This window comes from Hoplias malabaricus, chromosome 8 (assembly GCF_029633855.1).
Source record: "Hoplias malabaricus isolate fHopMal1 chromosome 8, fHopMal1.hap1, whole genome shotgun sequence".
Classification (NCBI taxonomy): Eukaryota; Metazoa; Chordata; class Actinopteri; order Characiformes; family Erythrinidae; genus Hoplias; species Hoplias malabaricus.
This window is the reverse complement of record NC_089807.1, coordinates 11509836-11525880: the sequence shown is the minus strand read 5'-3', so window position 1 is coordinate 11525880 and position 16045 is coordinate 11509836. Positions and strand designations below refer to the sequence as shown.

The following is a 16045-nucleotide window of genomic DNA, read 5'->3' as shown; positions in this document are numbered from 1 at the left end:
GAGAGAGAGAGAGAGAGAGAGAGAGAGAGAGAGAGAGCCTGGGGGGTATGGAGTGCATAGTGAGCTGTCAAGACAGTTGTAGCAGGCCTCATCTGTCAACTCTAGATGGCCATGGTGAAAATAACAGCCTGCCCGCTTGCAATCCATATTGAGTATGTATTACTGATGGACATAGCACATTAACAGAGTCATTATCTATTTCAGACCATATGGACCTGGGCTGGGGTGGGTCACTGCAATGCCACCCTGAGCTGTTCTCCCTAATTACGACAATTATGCCATCTCCATCACAAGGGGCATTTATGGAAAATGGTGGCATGGCCCCTCAAGATTGGTGTCACTGCTCTCTGGACTAGCTGAGAGTCAGAGAGATGTGCCCCGTAACCCATACAAAGCCCAAATGTGTTCGTTTTTCAGGTATTTCGTACACATGCAACTGGCACCAGTGGCTTAGAGCTGCAGAAAGATAATTTACTGCAAACGTTATTAAACCAAAATTGTATACATTTAAAATAATCACTGTGTTCCCAAATCACATGTCACACAGTGCATTTTGAAGCATTTTATAGTAAGTTCTTCTAAAGCAACTTTTAGTGCTGCGTGCATGTCACCCATGTACACAAGTCTCTCTCTAAATAAAGCTTTCAGATTTCCTGTCATGATTAATCCGATGGACTTCGGTTTAAAGTACAATATAAGTATACATGCGCCTTAATACATCATATCATAACTCTCCAAGACAGACACATATCTCCATTTCTGTGGATTTTTACTTTACAACATAATTTGAACACAGTAGCTGTCCTTCACATTGTGTACAAATTTCATAATGAATGGACCAATAGAAATGTTCCAAAACTAAAATATTTGTACATTGATTTCCATTGACAGTTAAGAAGGCTTTAACCTTCTCATGTAAATATACTATTTTGGGAGATACATGTTTTTATTTGGAAAAGCAATGGTATGCTTTATTTTGTTATTTTCATGAATCCCATGGACAGGCTTTTTTCTCAATAGTTTAACCCCATAAATCACATCTCTGCTCATGAAAATAACATATTTACAAGTAATGTTTGAGAATAAATCCCCTATTTCCTTAAAAGTGGATTAGATTAACTACACCTTTGGCTGCACTTAATATGTGTGGTTGTATATAAATATGAATTTAGTTCCTGCCTCTCCAATTACCCGCAACCTAAAAGAGCTGCCCTGAAATTTAAAGGGATTGGTTCCTTGGATTTATGCCGTTAGAATCCCACACTGTCTGATTTGAGGCTGTTGTTGGCTCACTGCCATTTCAAAGCAGAAATCTTAAGTCCATTCACCCATGATAGGTCTTTTATAAATAACATACTTACAAACAACAATTTATATAAACAACAGCAGATATATTTTAGGGTAAAAATCAGATTTTTACCGAAGGTTTCTTTGAATTACCTGAGTGAATAATAAGTCATTTTTTTTACTTCATAAAAGCGTATGTGAAAATAAAAAGGGTCAAAGTTTTAGACGAGACTGTATTGATTGGCAGATTTTAGAAAAGATCCCGCCTCTTGATTGTAGTGATTGGCTAACTGAGCCACAACGCTCCCTTGAAGCTTGTAGTGATTGGCTAACTTAATAAAGACCCACCTTTTAAATTTAGTGATTGGCTAACACTGTATCGATTGGCTTACTGTGCTAAAGTCGTAATTGGCTGGTGCGTGTCTAACTTTGGGGAAGTGTAGTTGGAGTGTCTTCACGTTGACCTGTGTTAAAACTGACTCAAAGCTGGATGTACACTAGGGAATGGGCGACAACACTAGGGAATTCACTAGGCGAGTCCTCTTCGGAGATTGAGGTTTCGTCAGTGCGTTTAACATAAACGGTTCATTCAAACGACGTTATTATTGTGCTAAAGCTGTCTGTCAGTAAACTTAGAAAGCTAACCAAGCTAGCGGTCCTCGAACATATGGTTTCGGTTTCGCTCCAGAGCTACTGTACCCTGCTTCATTAACGGCTTTAGTAACTGTCGCACATACACGAGGCTCGCTAAAAGCTATGGCTCCTCGGAAAAAAACTTTGCCGTGTCCTCTGCCCGAAGACTATATTCTCACAGACACAGAAAAGAAGAAGTGGCGTCTTGGGAAAATCATTGGTAAAGGCGGATTCGGAGTGATTTATCTGGGTAATGGCTCTAATACAAGCTTTTAAACAATTTTCTGGCAGTTTTTTCAAAATATACACCTCTGAACGTGCAAGTCTACCTCGAGGGATACATCAAGAGACTTTAATCCTGTGACCACCAAGCAGGGTTTCAATTAGTTGGATATTTAAACCCAGAGGTCTAATGGTGCGAAAGGAATGACAGTCAGCTCTGCTTCCATTCTACACATTTGACCTGAGGCTTATCTTCTCTGGCTAAAATGAAATCCTGCATTGTAGAATATCCTCCTGCTTCTATATATTTTAAAGGTGCACTAGGCAGTTTTATCAAAGTGCCTGTCAGTGTTATTGTAGTTTACTTGGCTTACCTCCATTATTTGTGCATCCCACATCACCACAAATGCCGGTCAAAAATCAAGGCAGGTGAACCACAACAGGAAAGACAACTGCTCTTTTATTCTGTTGTATGGTTAATTGTATTCCTCTTTTAACTTATACCAGAAATGTATAGCATTTATTTCTGTTTTCTTTGCATTTTACCCCCAAAGCAAATTAGAAAAATGCTCTGCAACTTCACACTTTTTTAATGTTTATTTTCCAAAAGTAGGTTTGGATGTCAAATGCAAATAGTTGTATTCATTCATTCATCTTCTTTTCCACTTGATCCATTTCAGGGTCACAGTAAACAGTTGTACTATTCTACGTAATTTTATTTCTACTCAACCCTCACATATGACAACAGGGCTTCTTTAAGGGGTGCAGTATAGTGATTTTTAGGAATCTCTCCATTTAATAACATTCTGCAAGACTTGTGTCAATAATGATGCAACATCTGTCCACATAAGCAATTGTTTGTCCCAAGACCAAACACAAACATGTAAACTGAGGTAATTTACTCAGTGACAAGTCATTTTGAACTTATTTTGTTGTATAATAATTCACAGGTAACCCATGATTTAGCAGGGAATATTTGATATTTGAATCCAGGGTGTGTTCCCACCTTGAGCCCAATGATTCCAGGTAGGCTCCGGACCCACCACAACCCTGAACTGGATAAATGGTTACAGACAATGAATGAATGAATGAATGCATGTTTGATTCTTTGAATCCTCATTTTTATGTGGTGCAGATAAACCTAGGTTAATCTGATAGTTTTATACCAGTGATACTTTAACCATGGAGTGGCTTGTCCTTGTCTTTATTTTGTTTATGTCTCTCTTTTAAGCTACAAATTGTGTGGATATACCAGTACAAGAGGATACGGATTATGTGATTAAAGTTGTAAGTACTGTATTGTGCATTGTTGCCTCTTTTTTTTTTTTTTTTGATAAATGCAGAGATAACATTTAATAGCATAAAGATATGTAATAGCTACAATCATAGAATTTAGTAGACAATAGGGAGCAATGATGCACTGTAGTTTTCAACATCATATAACCCCACATTCTCCCATTCAAACTCTTTGTCAATGGTTTTCCTTAATTTAATCTACAACCCCAATTCCAATGAATTTGGGCTGTTGTGTAAAACATAAATAAAAACAGAATATGATTATTTGCAAATCCTTTTCAACCAATATTCAACTGAATACACTAAAATGACAAGATATTTAATGTTCAAACTGTTAAATTTTATTGTTTTTTTTTGCAAATATTCACTCATTTTGAAGAATGGGGACAGGGGCAACAAAAGACTGGGAGAGTTGAGGAATGCTCAAAAAACACCTGTTTGGAGCATTCCAGAGGTGAACAGGTTAATTGGAAATAGGTGAGTGTCATGACTGGGGATAAAGGGAGCATCCCCGAAGGCCTCGGTCGTTCACAAGCAAGGGTGGGGCGAGGTTCACCACTTTGTTAACAGCTGCATGAGCAAATCGTTCAAGAGTTTAAGAACAACATTTCTCAACATACAATTGAAAGGAATTTAGGGATTTCATCATCTACAGTCCATAATATCATCATCAGATTCATAGAATCTGGAAAAATCTCTGCAAGTAAGCAGCAAGGCAGAAAACCAACACTGAATGCCTGTGACTTTCAGTCCCTCTGGTGGCACTGCATTAAAAACCAACAGCATTCTGTAACGGATATTACCACATGGGCTCAGGAACACTTCAGAAAACCATTGTCAGTGAACACAGTCTGTCGCTGCATCTACAAGTGCAAGTTAAAACAAAGTGAGGCCATATATCAACAACACCCAGAAACGCCACTGGCTTCTAGGGGCCCAAGCTCATCTGAAATGGACTGACGCAAAGTGGAAAAGTGTCCTGTTGTCTGACGAGTCCACAGTTCAAATTGTTTTAGGAAATCATGGACGTCATGTCCTCCGGGCAAAAGAGGAAAAGGACTGTTTGGATCAGCGCAAAGTTCAAAAGGCAGCATCTCTGATTATATGTGGGTGTGTTAGTGCCGTGGGCGGCACGGTGGTGCAGCAGGTAGTGTCGCAGTCACACAGCTCCAGGGGCCTGGAGGTTGTGGGTTCGATTCCAGCTCCGGGTGACTGTCTGTGAGGAGTTGGTGTGTTCTCCCCGTGTCCGCGTGGGTTTCCTCCGGGTGCTCCGGTTTCCTCCCACACTCCAAAAAACACATGTTGCAGGTGGATTGGCGACTCGAAAGTGTCCGTAGGTGTGAGTGAATGTGTGTGTGTCTGTGTTGCCCTGTGAAGGACTGGCGTCCCCTCCAGGGTGTATTCCCGCCTTGCGCCCGATGATACCAGGTAGGCCCCGTGACCCTAAATTGGATAAGCGGTTACAGATAATGGATGGATGGATGGATGGATGTGTTAGTGCCCATGGCATAGGTAACTTACACATCTGTGTAGGCACCTTTAATGCTGAAAGGTATTTATAGGTTTTAGAGAAACATATGCTGCCATCCAAGTGATTTTCAAGGACATCCCTGCTTATTTCAGCAAGACAATGCCAAGCCACATTCTGCACGTGTTACAACAGCATGGCCTACCTGCAGTCCAGACCTGTCTCCCATTGAAAATGTGTGCTGCATTATGAAGAACAAAATATGACAGTGGAGACCTCGGACTGTTGAGCAACTGAAGTTGTACACCAAGCAAGAATGGGAAAGAAATCCATGAACAAAACTTCATCAATTAGTGTCCTTAGTTCCCAAACGCTTATTGAGTGGTTTTAAAAGGAAAGGTGATGTAACTGGTAAACATGGCCCTGTCCCAACTTTTTTGGAATGTGTTGCAGGCCACAAATTAAAAATGAGTGAATATTTGCAAAAAAAACAAGGTTTATCTGTTTGAACATTAAATGTCTTGTCTTTGTAGTGTATTCAATTGAATATAGGTTGAAAAGGATTTGCAAATCATTGTATTTTGTTTTTATGTTTTACACAACGTCCCACCTTCATTGGAATTGGGGTTGTATTATTTTTTTTGTAAAACATTTTATACGCTATAACCAATGGTAATTTAAAATGTTGTTCAAAGCTGCTGAGATTCTGCTTAAACTTGTCTCTTTTTATGGATCACTTAAAATTTTGTAATTAAGCAATAATACATGACAGGGAGTGTTATAACATGATATATTGGCATTGGTGTGCTGCGGTCATAGGTCAGTACACCATCTCATGTTATAGCATGATTTTCAAATGTATAACTGCAATTATACCCAGTTATTGTAGTTTACTTTTAGATTTTAAGATAAATATGACAGAAAAATGTGTTTAGCAACATTCCGCAAAGTAAAATATTTCCATTCTTTCACACATTACTTCTAGTATTAATCCATCATTTACAGTGGGTTCAGATCAGAGAAATATGTGATACACCTGTGTATCTACCAATATTGGCACTCCTGAAATGTCCCTCAGCCAATCACACTGCAGGGTTGAAACTAACAGTGGTATAATTTATAGTATGTTACTTTTAATAATGCTTATAAGGACTGGTTTTTATCTCCAGGAATTTCATGAAAATGGGCCTTTGTTCTCAGAGCTGAAGTTTTATCAAAGAGCAGCAAAATCAGATATTAGTAAGTACCAGTTCCCCTGTGATTTTGTAAGGCATTGAGTTTTTCTGTCATTATACCTTGTAATATTTTAAGTTAGTTTGTATTACACAGATTTCTGATGCCATGAAAAGCTATGTATTGTGCTGGAGTGACATGACAGAAGGAAGTCATGTGCTCTTGGGAAGGAGTAGTGTTAAATGAATATGCTGCAGACCACTTGTCTTCATCTGAGAGTTCTCACACATAGAGGACATGTCACTGATGAAGAGGCTGTAGATGTAAATTAGCATGGCTGGACGAATTAATAAGCCAAAGCAAACATGCACCTCTCTGGTCGTTAGTGTAATCCCAGCTTGTTTTAGCTCTAATTCAGAAAGAGTGACCAAATTGCAGATAAAGATGCAGCTTTCTCCAAAGGGTCCATGGCCACCTGTCAGTCTGGGGCTCTGCCAGTCAGGACAGATTTCCCTCACGGCACGTTTAGATAGGTGTTTGTATGTGTGTGCACACTCGTATTAGGTGGTGTTAATGAAACGGAATTATATGAAATAATGAAAGTGATTTCATTTCAAATCTGTTGATACTTATGCATTGTTTCTGTACATTTTAGTCAATAAATGGAAGAGAGAGAGAAGGATTGATTTCTTAGGTATCCCTACCTACTGGGGCTCAGGACTCTTGGAATATAATGGAATAAGGTATTGTTCTGTATGTTTGGGTTTTACTGATGGTTGTCGGTTGTCCCTGTAACTACTTATAATTGCAAATGACTGTAAACTTTTGCTGTGCAGGTACAGGTTCATGGTAATGGACCGTCTGGGTACTGACCTGCAAAAGGTGATTGTTGAAAATGGTGGACAGCTGAGGAAACAGACTGTGTTGCAGCTGGGTTGCCTCATGGTGAGTCATCTTCAGTACCAGGGTTCAACAGGGCTGGATGCAAAAGAATAGCAATGTTACATGCAATTTCGGAGCTTAGTTTGTAATTGGCATTATTATTTATATTTAGCTACTATAGTTAACAGTGGTGGTTTCTTTATTAATTCTAGCAGTAGCTGTATCCTACTGTAAATTTCTTATAGCAGGGTTAGTTGTCGTTTCCTCATTTCTCTTCACACTACCAGGAAACTACCATTTGGAAACTTTACCAAAAAAGCAGCATGATCTTAGGACCCACGTACAATTTTTCTCTTTAAAAGTACATTATTTCTTCATCTTCAGGCAATTTGAGCTTGATACTATTAACATTTTCATTATAATATGAAATAATCTTGAAGATGACCTATTAAATAGCCCTTGAGTCCATCCTAAACACTGTTAGCATACCTGCCTTCTGTCAGCAGTCATTATGGTGGGTCATTATGAGCTGGTTAAATTATTCATCTGTTAACCTTAGCCTCTGTCACTTTGCCCTCAACAGCTGGACGTGCTGGAATATATTCATGAAAACGAGTATGTCCATGCTGACATTAAGGCTGCCAATCTCTTACTGGGCCACGGAGACCCAGGGAAGGTTGGTCCATTCTTGTTTGTTAGCTTGTTCTGAAATCAACAAAAATTTAATAAAATTGAAACTACATTAATTCACTGTTCATTTCAGCACATAGTTGTGATTTCCATGCTTTTTTGACCTATGATCTAAAAGAATGCTCAAGCCTCCAACCTGTTGTTAATTTTTTTTTGTGATATGATATCTTTGGGGGGGGGGGTTTTGGGTCAGAAATCTCAGTGACTTGCTTATTTCCAGGTTGTTCTAAATGTCATTATGTAACCTCCTGTTTAGAAGATAAGCTTGAGAAGAACCTGGCTTGAGAGATGACCTGTCATTACTTTATCTCCTGCAGGTATACTTGGCTGACTATGGTCTGTCATACAGATACTGTCCTAACGGAGAACATAAAGAGTACAAAGAGAATCCAAAGAAAGGACACAATGGCACTATTGAATATACAAGCATGGACGCACACAAAGGCGTAGGTAAAGCTGAATTTATGCTTTCGTTCGTTCATGCTGGGGCTGCTGCGAAAGGGCTGAATGTGAATTACTCACAATTATCTGAAAATGTCTTTAACTGCCTCAATTGACTCTGCTTTCCTTAAGAGGATGTCCTTTAAAAGAAGACTAAGGTCTGTGTTCTTTTTCTCCTGTGGTAGTACTTGGATGAGTGTGTGATGTGTGCAGCTCTCCCTATAGCAAGGCCAGTGTATATAGATTCCACCCAGCATATCATGCTCTTAACTCTAGGTCAAGATATTGGAAACACATTAACTTGTAAATTGCATACAGTCTTTTTATTGGATATTGATCGCTTTGTCCATGTCTACCTGGCCAGACTTAATTCAACAATTCCCTAAATAGTTGAAGTCATAACCTGCATCTTGTATGCATTAACCATTAATTAAAGCTTTGATGTTTTGTTAGACTGGGACTCAAAGCCAATATCTTCATCTGCAAAATAGTGCAGGCATTGAACAGGTTCAATAGCAAATCTATGTCAGGGTGCAGCTTGCTAATAGCTATGTTTTGGTTGTTGTCATTTTTCCCAGGTATGAGCTGCAAGAAAAGATGTTTAGTCAGCAATAAGTAACTATCAGCTACGATGTTTAGGGGGTGGAAGTATTGTAATACCCAATTTTTGTGTATAAATCAAAATGAATGACTCTTCAAATGGCTCTATAGACACATGCCAGACTTCCTGAATGATGTTAAATATGGTTTATTAATATGATTTATACATTGTCATAGCATTGGTTGGAACATTAGTACAGGTTATTCTTGTTCAGAAACGGCATGTTTTTGATCCCATATAATTATAGTCTTGACTCAGAATACATGACGTCTGATAAGTATTCAAATAAATCACGCTGGGGTTCAGATTAAATTCTGTCCTCATGTTCTTACTGCAGTTTGTTAACTCGCTCATGAGCCGGGCTTTACATATGGTCCTCATTCCATCTCCCTGCTCCTTAGACGTATAGGCAGCCACTGTGCATAAATCATACTGCATAAAGCACTGTGTTATAGTCTTGGGTCATGATAACATAAGAGCATGTATTAAGTAATGAGATCGAGAGAATATTGCCTACGCACTGACACAAGTTCACTGGCTAACCTCATCTCAGAATCATGCAGAAGTGACAAACCTTGTTTTGCCAGTGTCGTGGCTATCTGCAGGTAGACCCGGTGCCACACTAGTGGACGTCTACTCTGTCTGGGCTGTGGAAGCTGACAGCTGTTGTGTAGGTCGTTAGCATCGAGTCGCCCCCGTAGATGAATGCAGATTGTGGAGTGTTCCTTTCCTTGTGGCCCCTGGCACCCCATGTAGATGTTGATGTGTTACCATGGTGAGGAGCGTGGAGACAGGCACTCTGCTTCCCGCTGAACTCTGTGCTAAAGGCCTAATTATCACCTGTAGGGTTGAAGAGAAATGGCTGAAATTCAGAAGGAGAGGTTCAAGAGTTTGACACAGCACTTTAGGTAATTTGAATAACAATGGGCCATAATTATGAACAACAGTCTCGCATTGATGGAAGGTGTTGTGTCTGGCCTGGAATGTGTCGTTCTTGTGGATCCTCATTTTAAAACCGAATCAGTGTCAGACCTGCCCAGCCAGCCCCTTTTCCCCTTTCACGGAGGCATATGAAGTGCTAATAGCCTAAGTGCTGTATTTTATGCACTTAAGGCCAATATCTCCGTTTCGAGGCCCACATGGTTCAGAAAGGAAGACCCAGTGTATTTCTTACTAATAATGTTTTTTGTCCAAGGTCACTGCTTTGTATCAAGACTTTTGAGGTAAAACTAATTTTGTATTTGTTAAATTACAGTGTTACACGGGAGAAAACTATAAATGCGTGGCCTGTTGGGCCTGGCTGCGAGATTGGCTAACGGGCAGGAGCGTCTAATGGGCATGGCCAGATCAATGGCAGCCATGGATTTAGGCTGAGATTTTCCCCTTTGATGAATGCAGTCAATAGGTAATTTCTCAGGAGATGGACTGCAGTTACAGTATTGAGTTGATAAACTCTCCAGGCACGAACAGGCGATGTGCTTTAATTTACCCTTATTGATGAAATCAAGCTGGAGTTTTTTCATGAACAGTCCTGCTTAATGTGATGTTAACTTACATATTTGGCCAAGAGTGTAGCAGTGAGCGTAAAGAACAATCGTTTACAAATGTTAGATCATAATGCTACCGTCTCCAGCCAAATTCACGAACAATAGAATTCATAATAAAGAAATAGTGGTTAAGATAAAATATTGGGTTTTTCCTGTACAAATCATACAGGTTAACCTGTGGTATATAAATATTTTAGTGGAGGTCAGTGCGTCGAAGGTTACAGTGCTAATGTTACTACTAAAGCTGTGGAAATGCGTGATCTATTCATTGATTTTTTATTTTTTTTGGCCATTTGATGATTTTTGCATCTGGTTTAAAAGTAGGCGCTACTTTTCTTCCGCTCGTTATCTATTGTCTTCTCAAAAATGAGAGGAATTGCATAAATACAGCAAGCAGGGTCAGGCTCAAAGCAGTTCATGATTATGAATAATTAAATAAGAAGATGCCCAGACGTAAAGAGACACCATCTTCCCCACATCCTTGCTTTGGGGACTGGAAATGGGAAAGAAACGCCTGGTAAAATTCTTTTGTGAAGAAGTATGTTTACACTAGATGGCAGTTGTGTAATATGCTGCAGCTGAGGTTAGGGTGTAGGATGTTGTGCGTGCACACACACACTTATATGCACTGATCTCCGGGTCTCCTCTTAAGGCCAGCACGGACCCCACGGAATCCAGTAACATGTGGGAACAATTTGGCCTCAGACATTTATTTCTTTGTTTTACTGCCTGGCTCTCTGGCGGAGAAAGTGTCGGTCCGGGCCATGGGCTGTCTGGATCATGTCAGAGGCCGTGAGTATCAGGTTCCTGGGACGAGCCGCCAGGCCAGACAAGTTGGAGAGTGGGATTGTTGTGGGGGGGTGGGGGGAAGAGGCGTTAGAGGTGTGTGTGGGGTAAGTGGGCAAGGGGGAGGAAACTGACCCCCTCTCTCAGAAGGGCCTTGTTTGTCTGAGACAGGCCAGAGCACCAGCTGAAAAAACAAAACACTCCTCTCCATCAGTTTTCCCCTCTCTGTCTTTTTCATAAGGGCATATTTCAGTGGCCAATGGACAGGTCATTTAATCAAGAGATTCTTTTAAAACTCTCTCCTGCCTGGTATTCATCTCTCTCGTTTTCGCCTTATCCCACCGACTCCTCCCCTCCCCTCTTTATTTATCTCCTTACCCTCTCCCTCCTCGCTCCTCCCCACTCTTCTTCCCCCCTGCAGCCCCATCCAGACGAGGGGACCTGGAAGTGCTGGGCTACTGCCTGCTCCATTGGCAATGCGGAACTCTGCCCTGGCTCTCAGTACTCAGGAATCCAGCGCAGGTCCAGGAGGCCAAGGCCAAGTACGCAACCCTTCCCCCCTTTCAAGCTCACTATAGACCCAGAAACAGCACGCCACTGTGTGTAATGGCTGCTGATCAGAGGCTCACAGCTGTCTGTGGTTATTCAGTCTAAAGTATTCCCTGAACTGCTCCACTGAAGTTTCAAAGGTGTAGTTGGCAAGAGATATGGAGGACTTTATTGCCTGGAAAATGGCTGTCCCTATTGAGACTTTACTTTTGAAAGATGTATTATATTTGAGAAAAAAGAACAAAAAGATATAGGGTTTAATTTTCACTCTAACTATAAACTTGTCACGTACGAGAAGTCCTGGTGACAGAGCAGTTCAGTCTCAGACCAGGCACGAGGTAGAAGTTAGAAAAAGAAACAGTGAACAACAGGGTCCAGTGTGATTTTTCATAGTGGAAAAAAAGCCCCAAAACTTTTATAGACTAAATTACTGGATAACACCTCCTTCTTCTAACCTTAGGCTAATTGCTGACCTGCCAGACTCTGTCAGCCAAATGTCTACACCTGGCTTGAGCACAGGTAAGTGAGAGAGTGAATGTGTGTGCGAATGTGTTGCCCATTTACTATGATCAACAAGGGGTGGCTGAGAGACTGAGCCACCCTGCCTCTCCTCCATCAGCAGACCATAGCATCCCTGCATTATCTTTACCCCTCGCGCAGAGCGAGAGGGCACGCATGTCTCCTGAAAAGAGGCTTTGTGATCTATGATTATGATGAGGTCCTATTCCCCCCAACCTTGAGAGGCTGGCTGCAGCTGGACCAGAGAGATAAGGCTTCCAACATGCATCAATGCCGTGCATGTGATATACATTCGGTTAGACTGTCACAAAGATGCTGCATACTGGCCTAGTGCTGCAGGCAGCTTATTTATTACAGTGAAGAATGGGAAGTAGCCATATTAGAGGCGCATGTTTGAATAGTGAGGCTCATTCACTGTTATGTTCTTGTCAGGGTCTCTGTGTTGGTATGATGCTTGTTTTTGTTGCTCCCTTTCAAAGAAAATGTAGTCCACTGATGCGCTGTTGACACTTTACTCCAGCTTTGGGTTGTTCGGAAATACAGGAATGTCTTCTGCATACTCCTTTCCACTTAGACCACATTGTATCAAATGCAAATAACACTTCAGTTATGTAAATTGAATGTGATATTTACAAACAGACAACAATCCCCACAATAATATTGGCACAGTTTCACAGGCTGGATTTAAAGTTTTGCCAGACAAGCTCCAAACCAAGACTGTCCCCAAGTAGTGATGCCAATGACCAGTTCTGAATTTTGGGTTTAAATTTATCTGAGTAACTGAACGATCCAGAGCTGAAGTTAAATTTGTAACATCCTTTCGAGTCTGTTTTTCCTCTTTGATTTTTTTTATCCAGCTGAGGTAGCCAGGTTCCTACTCTGTGTGAGAGACCTGGAATACAAAGAGAAGCCAGACTACCAGGCCCTGAGAAAGGTCCTGTTAAAGGATGGGCCTTTGGCCCCCCTGGACCTCTCCAGGCCGAGAGCAGTGGAGACAGCCAGGCCAGCCATGAACAGGGTGAGTGTGAAATGCTTTGGACTGCAAGTGTTCCTGCTTTAATAGGGACCATATGAGCAAGGGCTGGAGCGTGTAGAACAGTCTGTGGGCTGCGGCAGATTTATCTGTCTGGGAGAAGGCAAGAGATGCTCAGGTTTGAGAAACCTCCACTGACCTCTTCCCATGCATGCTAACTCCCACTCCTGTACAGAGCAGCGCAGAAACCAACACAGGCAGCACCGTCCTGCTGGCTGCCATGGAGGTAGAATGAAGTAGAGATTTACAGAGTGGTGATAATCTCAGAGCTGTCTAAAGCCTCCAACTTGGAGCTCCAGCTCACAGCAGTTATCAAGAGCATGAGAGGGCTGTTTAATTAAAGCCCTTTTATTTACTGCAGTCATATATATGTTGGAGATATATATCTGTGGAAATACTATGTACAATGTAAATTGGAATGCACAAAACATATCTTATACAAATCGTTAGCTTATCCAACTCAAATACAGAGTTATGGGAAGAAGAAGGGAGAATGGTGCTTTTTTGCTCTGTATGGGTAAATGAGGCGGTGAATCTTGACCCTGTGTCATAGGTTAACCTCTGCTGACCCTGCCGAAGGGCTCATTGCCTGTCAAGAGGTCTGGAGTGGAGGCCTTCATTCTGTATGAATCACTTTAGCACCGATCACAGCTAACTTGAACCACTGAACTCTATGAAAGCACAAGCAGACCAATTTGAAGCTATTGAATACACACATTTTATGGAGGCCAAGAGATCACCAGTTAGAATTACAGTGGATTTTTTTCTTTGCCTCTCATTTCCATGTAGAACTGTCCAGCAGTTTGATCCGTGGTTGAAAAAGATAGGCCTCAGCGTTGAAGTTTGAGAAGGATTAGTGAATAGACAACATTTAGGATGGAAATTACAAGCAGCACATTCTGATATCATAGCCACTTACAGCACACGCTGTCACTTGATCTTTGGATGGACACTGTATTATCAAGTGCTGTGAATATGAAATATGCATGGTACAAATAATCGTAGGTCAAATTCCCATGCATCCTGAACATGTTTTTAAAACACTGCTAAGTATGATGGGCTTTTAGAAGGAGGGCATGTGGCAGACAGATGCTGTTCAAGAGACTGGGACACTAGGCATCCGCAGTGAATGGAGGATTCAGTCCTGATGCCTACATGTTTCTCCTTTGGGGGAAAAAAATTATTGCAGTGGACAGATTTCAGGTGAATGCTTAAATGTGCTCCATTGTTCACATACAGTACACTGAGAATCATTGCAGAGGAATGTGTGAGCCAGTGAATGACGTTCTGTCTCTCTGACCTTAGCCAAACCTCCTGCACAGATGGAAAACATCAGTGTCAACACTATGGGCATTAAGATTTCAATCCCTCCTTTTCTTTGTAGTAATATTTTCTCAGTGGTTTCTGTTCATCTGCTTCTGGAGGGTCAAGCTCCAGTTCCTTTGAATAAAATTTAAAACAACACCATCAATGTCACCCTTGTGTCTCCGCTCTCCTGTAACAGCATCAGTTCAAGAGAAGTATGCAGCTCCTAACGCCACTCCAACGCTCATGGAGTTTATTTTGCCTACACCTGACCTCAGTAGTGATCTGTGGCCAAATTTAGTTTGGAGTGTTGCCACCTCAGGGAGAGGACTGAGTATCATTAATCAGGAGAGGTCCTCTACTATCAGGATCCAGGTCAGGGTGAGAGCACCGAGGAGAGAGAGCTTACTCACAAGAGCAAGGGCTCATGCAGAGTTATCAGGGTTGCAGTTAACACCAATTTTTCTGAAGTTGCATCTCTTCACCAGGAATATTCTAAAATCTTGACTTTTCTTATCGTTTTCCCTAAAAGAACCCAAGTTCACCGAGAGTGAGAAGACCAAAGTCAGTGACCGTGGATGAAGATGCAAACAGGTCTAAAGTAATGTCCATACCGGCCAAAGTCCGCTATAGAAGCCCAGGAGAATCAAAGACCATAGACCAGGTAATGGCTACATTTTAGATGTCTCTTTAAAGGAACACTACACAATATTTGGCATTTTTGCTCCTGGGCTCCCCCTACAGTTGCCGAGAAAATTTCCACATGTTACAAAGTGCTGTGCTGAGCCCAGAGTAGCACCAACGGAGGATCTAATCTCCTAATTTAAAGTCAATGTATCATTACAGTGATTTTAACGCTGTACATTTAAGGTTACAATACTGCCTAGTGTTTCTTTTATTGGTTCATTAAAAGTAATGTGTTTTACACTTTCTTCAACAACTTTAATTTTAACATAGGAGCCATGGAAAGCTCCATCATCCACCAAAGAACCTGCCTCATCAAGCGGTGGTGATGGAGATGACCCTTGGCTACCAAAAGCTCCCTCAAATGTACAACAAAGCCCAAAGCGAAGACAAAAACACAAAGTAATGCATCCCATTCACTAAAACCACAAAAATCATACATCCAATAAGCAAATGAGTTTTAATTTGTAAAATATATGTGACAATTTTTTTACATTCATTAAATCAGATTAAACAAAAAAAACAATAATATATAAACACAAAACACTTACTGTCATGGTGAATACAACATGTTCTTTACACCCAATAACATTTATCTCGTTGTAAAGACACATGTCATGAGAGCAGATAAAGCTTGGCAGCGCAGAAGAGGACACCAGGGCACCCAAGAGCTTTATCCCAGGAATAGCCCTGATGTCAGTGACCAGGAAGACTACTGGGAGATGCAAAACCAGAATCAGAACCATAACTACTGGGAGGAAGTCAACTGGAAAGGACATCAGTGGAGTGGATGTGCCAATGAATACAGGGATGAGCCGCACAGGAATAACTTTAAAAACCCATGTCACACACACTGGAGTCTTAAAATGTACACAGGCATCGTCATTCTAGTGCTCCTTCTCATGCTAGTTCTTGTAGCTGTCTTTTAA

At 41.1% G+C, this 16045-nt stretch overlaps 1 protein-coding gene across 1 annotated transcript; it reads left to right on the top strand.

Annotated features, from left to right (window-relative positions):
* Positions 1-1738: 1738 nt before the first annotated feature.
* vrk2 (VRK serine/threonine kinase 2) lies at positions 1739-16045 on the top strand. Its single transcript, XM_066679354.1, has 13 exons — positions 1739-2170; positions 3374-3429; positions 6076-6145; positions 6735-6822; positions 6916-7024; positions 7545-7637; positions 7969-8101; positions 11448-11568; positions 12036-12094; positions 12952-13112; positions 14965-15096; positions 15390-15518; positions 15725-16045. Exons 1-13 carry the CDS (start codon positions 2044-2046, stop codon positions 16043-16045), a joined length of 1599 nt encoding a protein of 532 aa, XP_066535451.1. The 5' UTR covers positions 1739-2043.

What these genes read in the sequence shown, in the direction of transcription:
- vrk2 (XM_066679354.1), top strand. Translation starts at nt 2,044, where the DNA reads ATGGCTCCTCGGAAAAAAACTTTGCCGTGTCCTCTGCCCGAAGACTAT. An exon ending in AGCAGCAAAATCAGATATTA is followed by an intron (nt 6,146 to 6,734) that starts GTAAGTACCAGT and finishes TGTACATTTTAG; the next exon opens with TCAATAAATGGAAGAGAGAG. An exon ending in GCCACGGAGACCCAGGGAAG is followed by an intron (nt 7,638 to 7,968) that starts GTTGGTCCATTC and finishes TATCTCCTGCAG; the next exon opens with GTATACTTGGCTGACTATGG.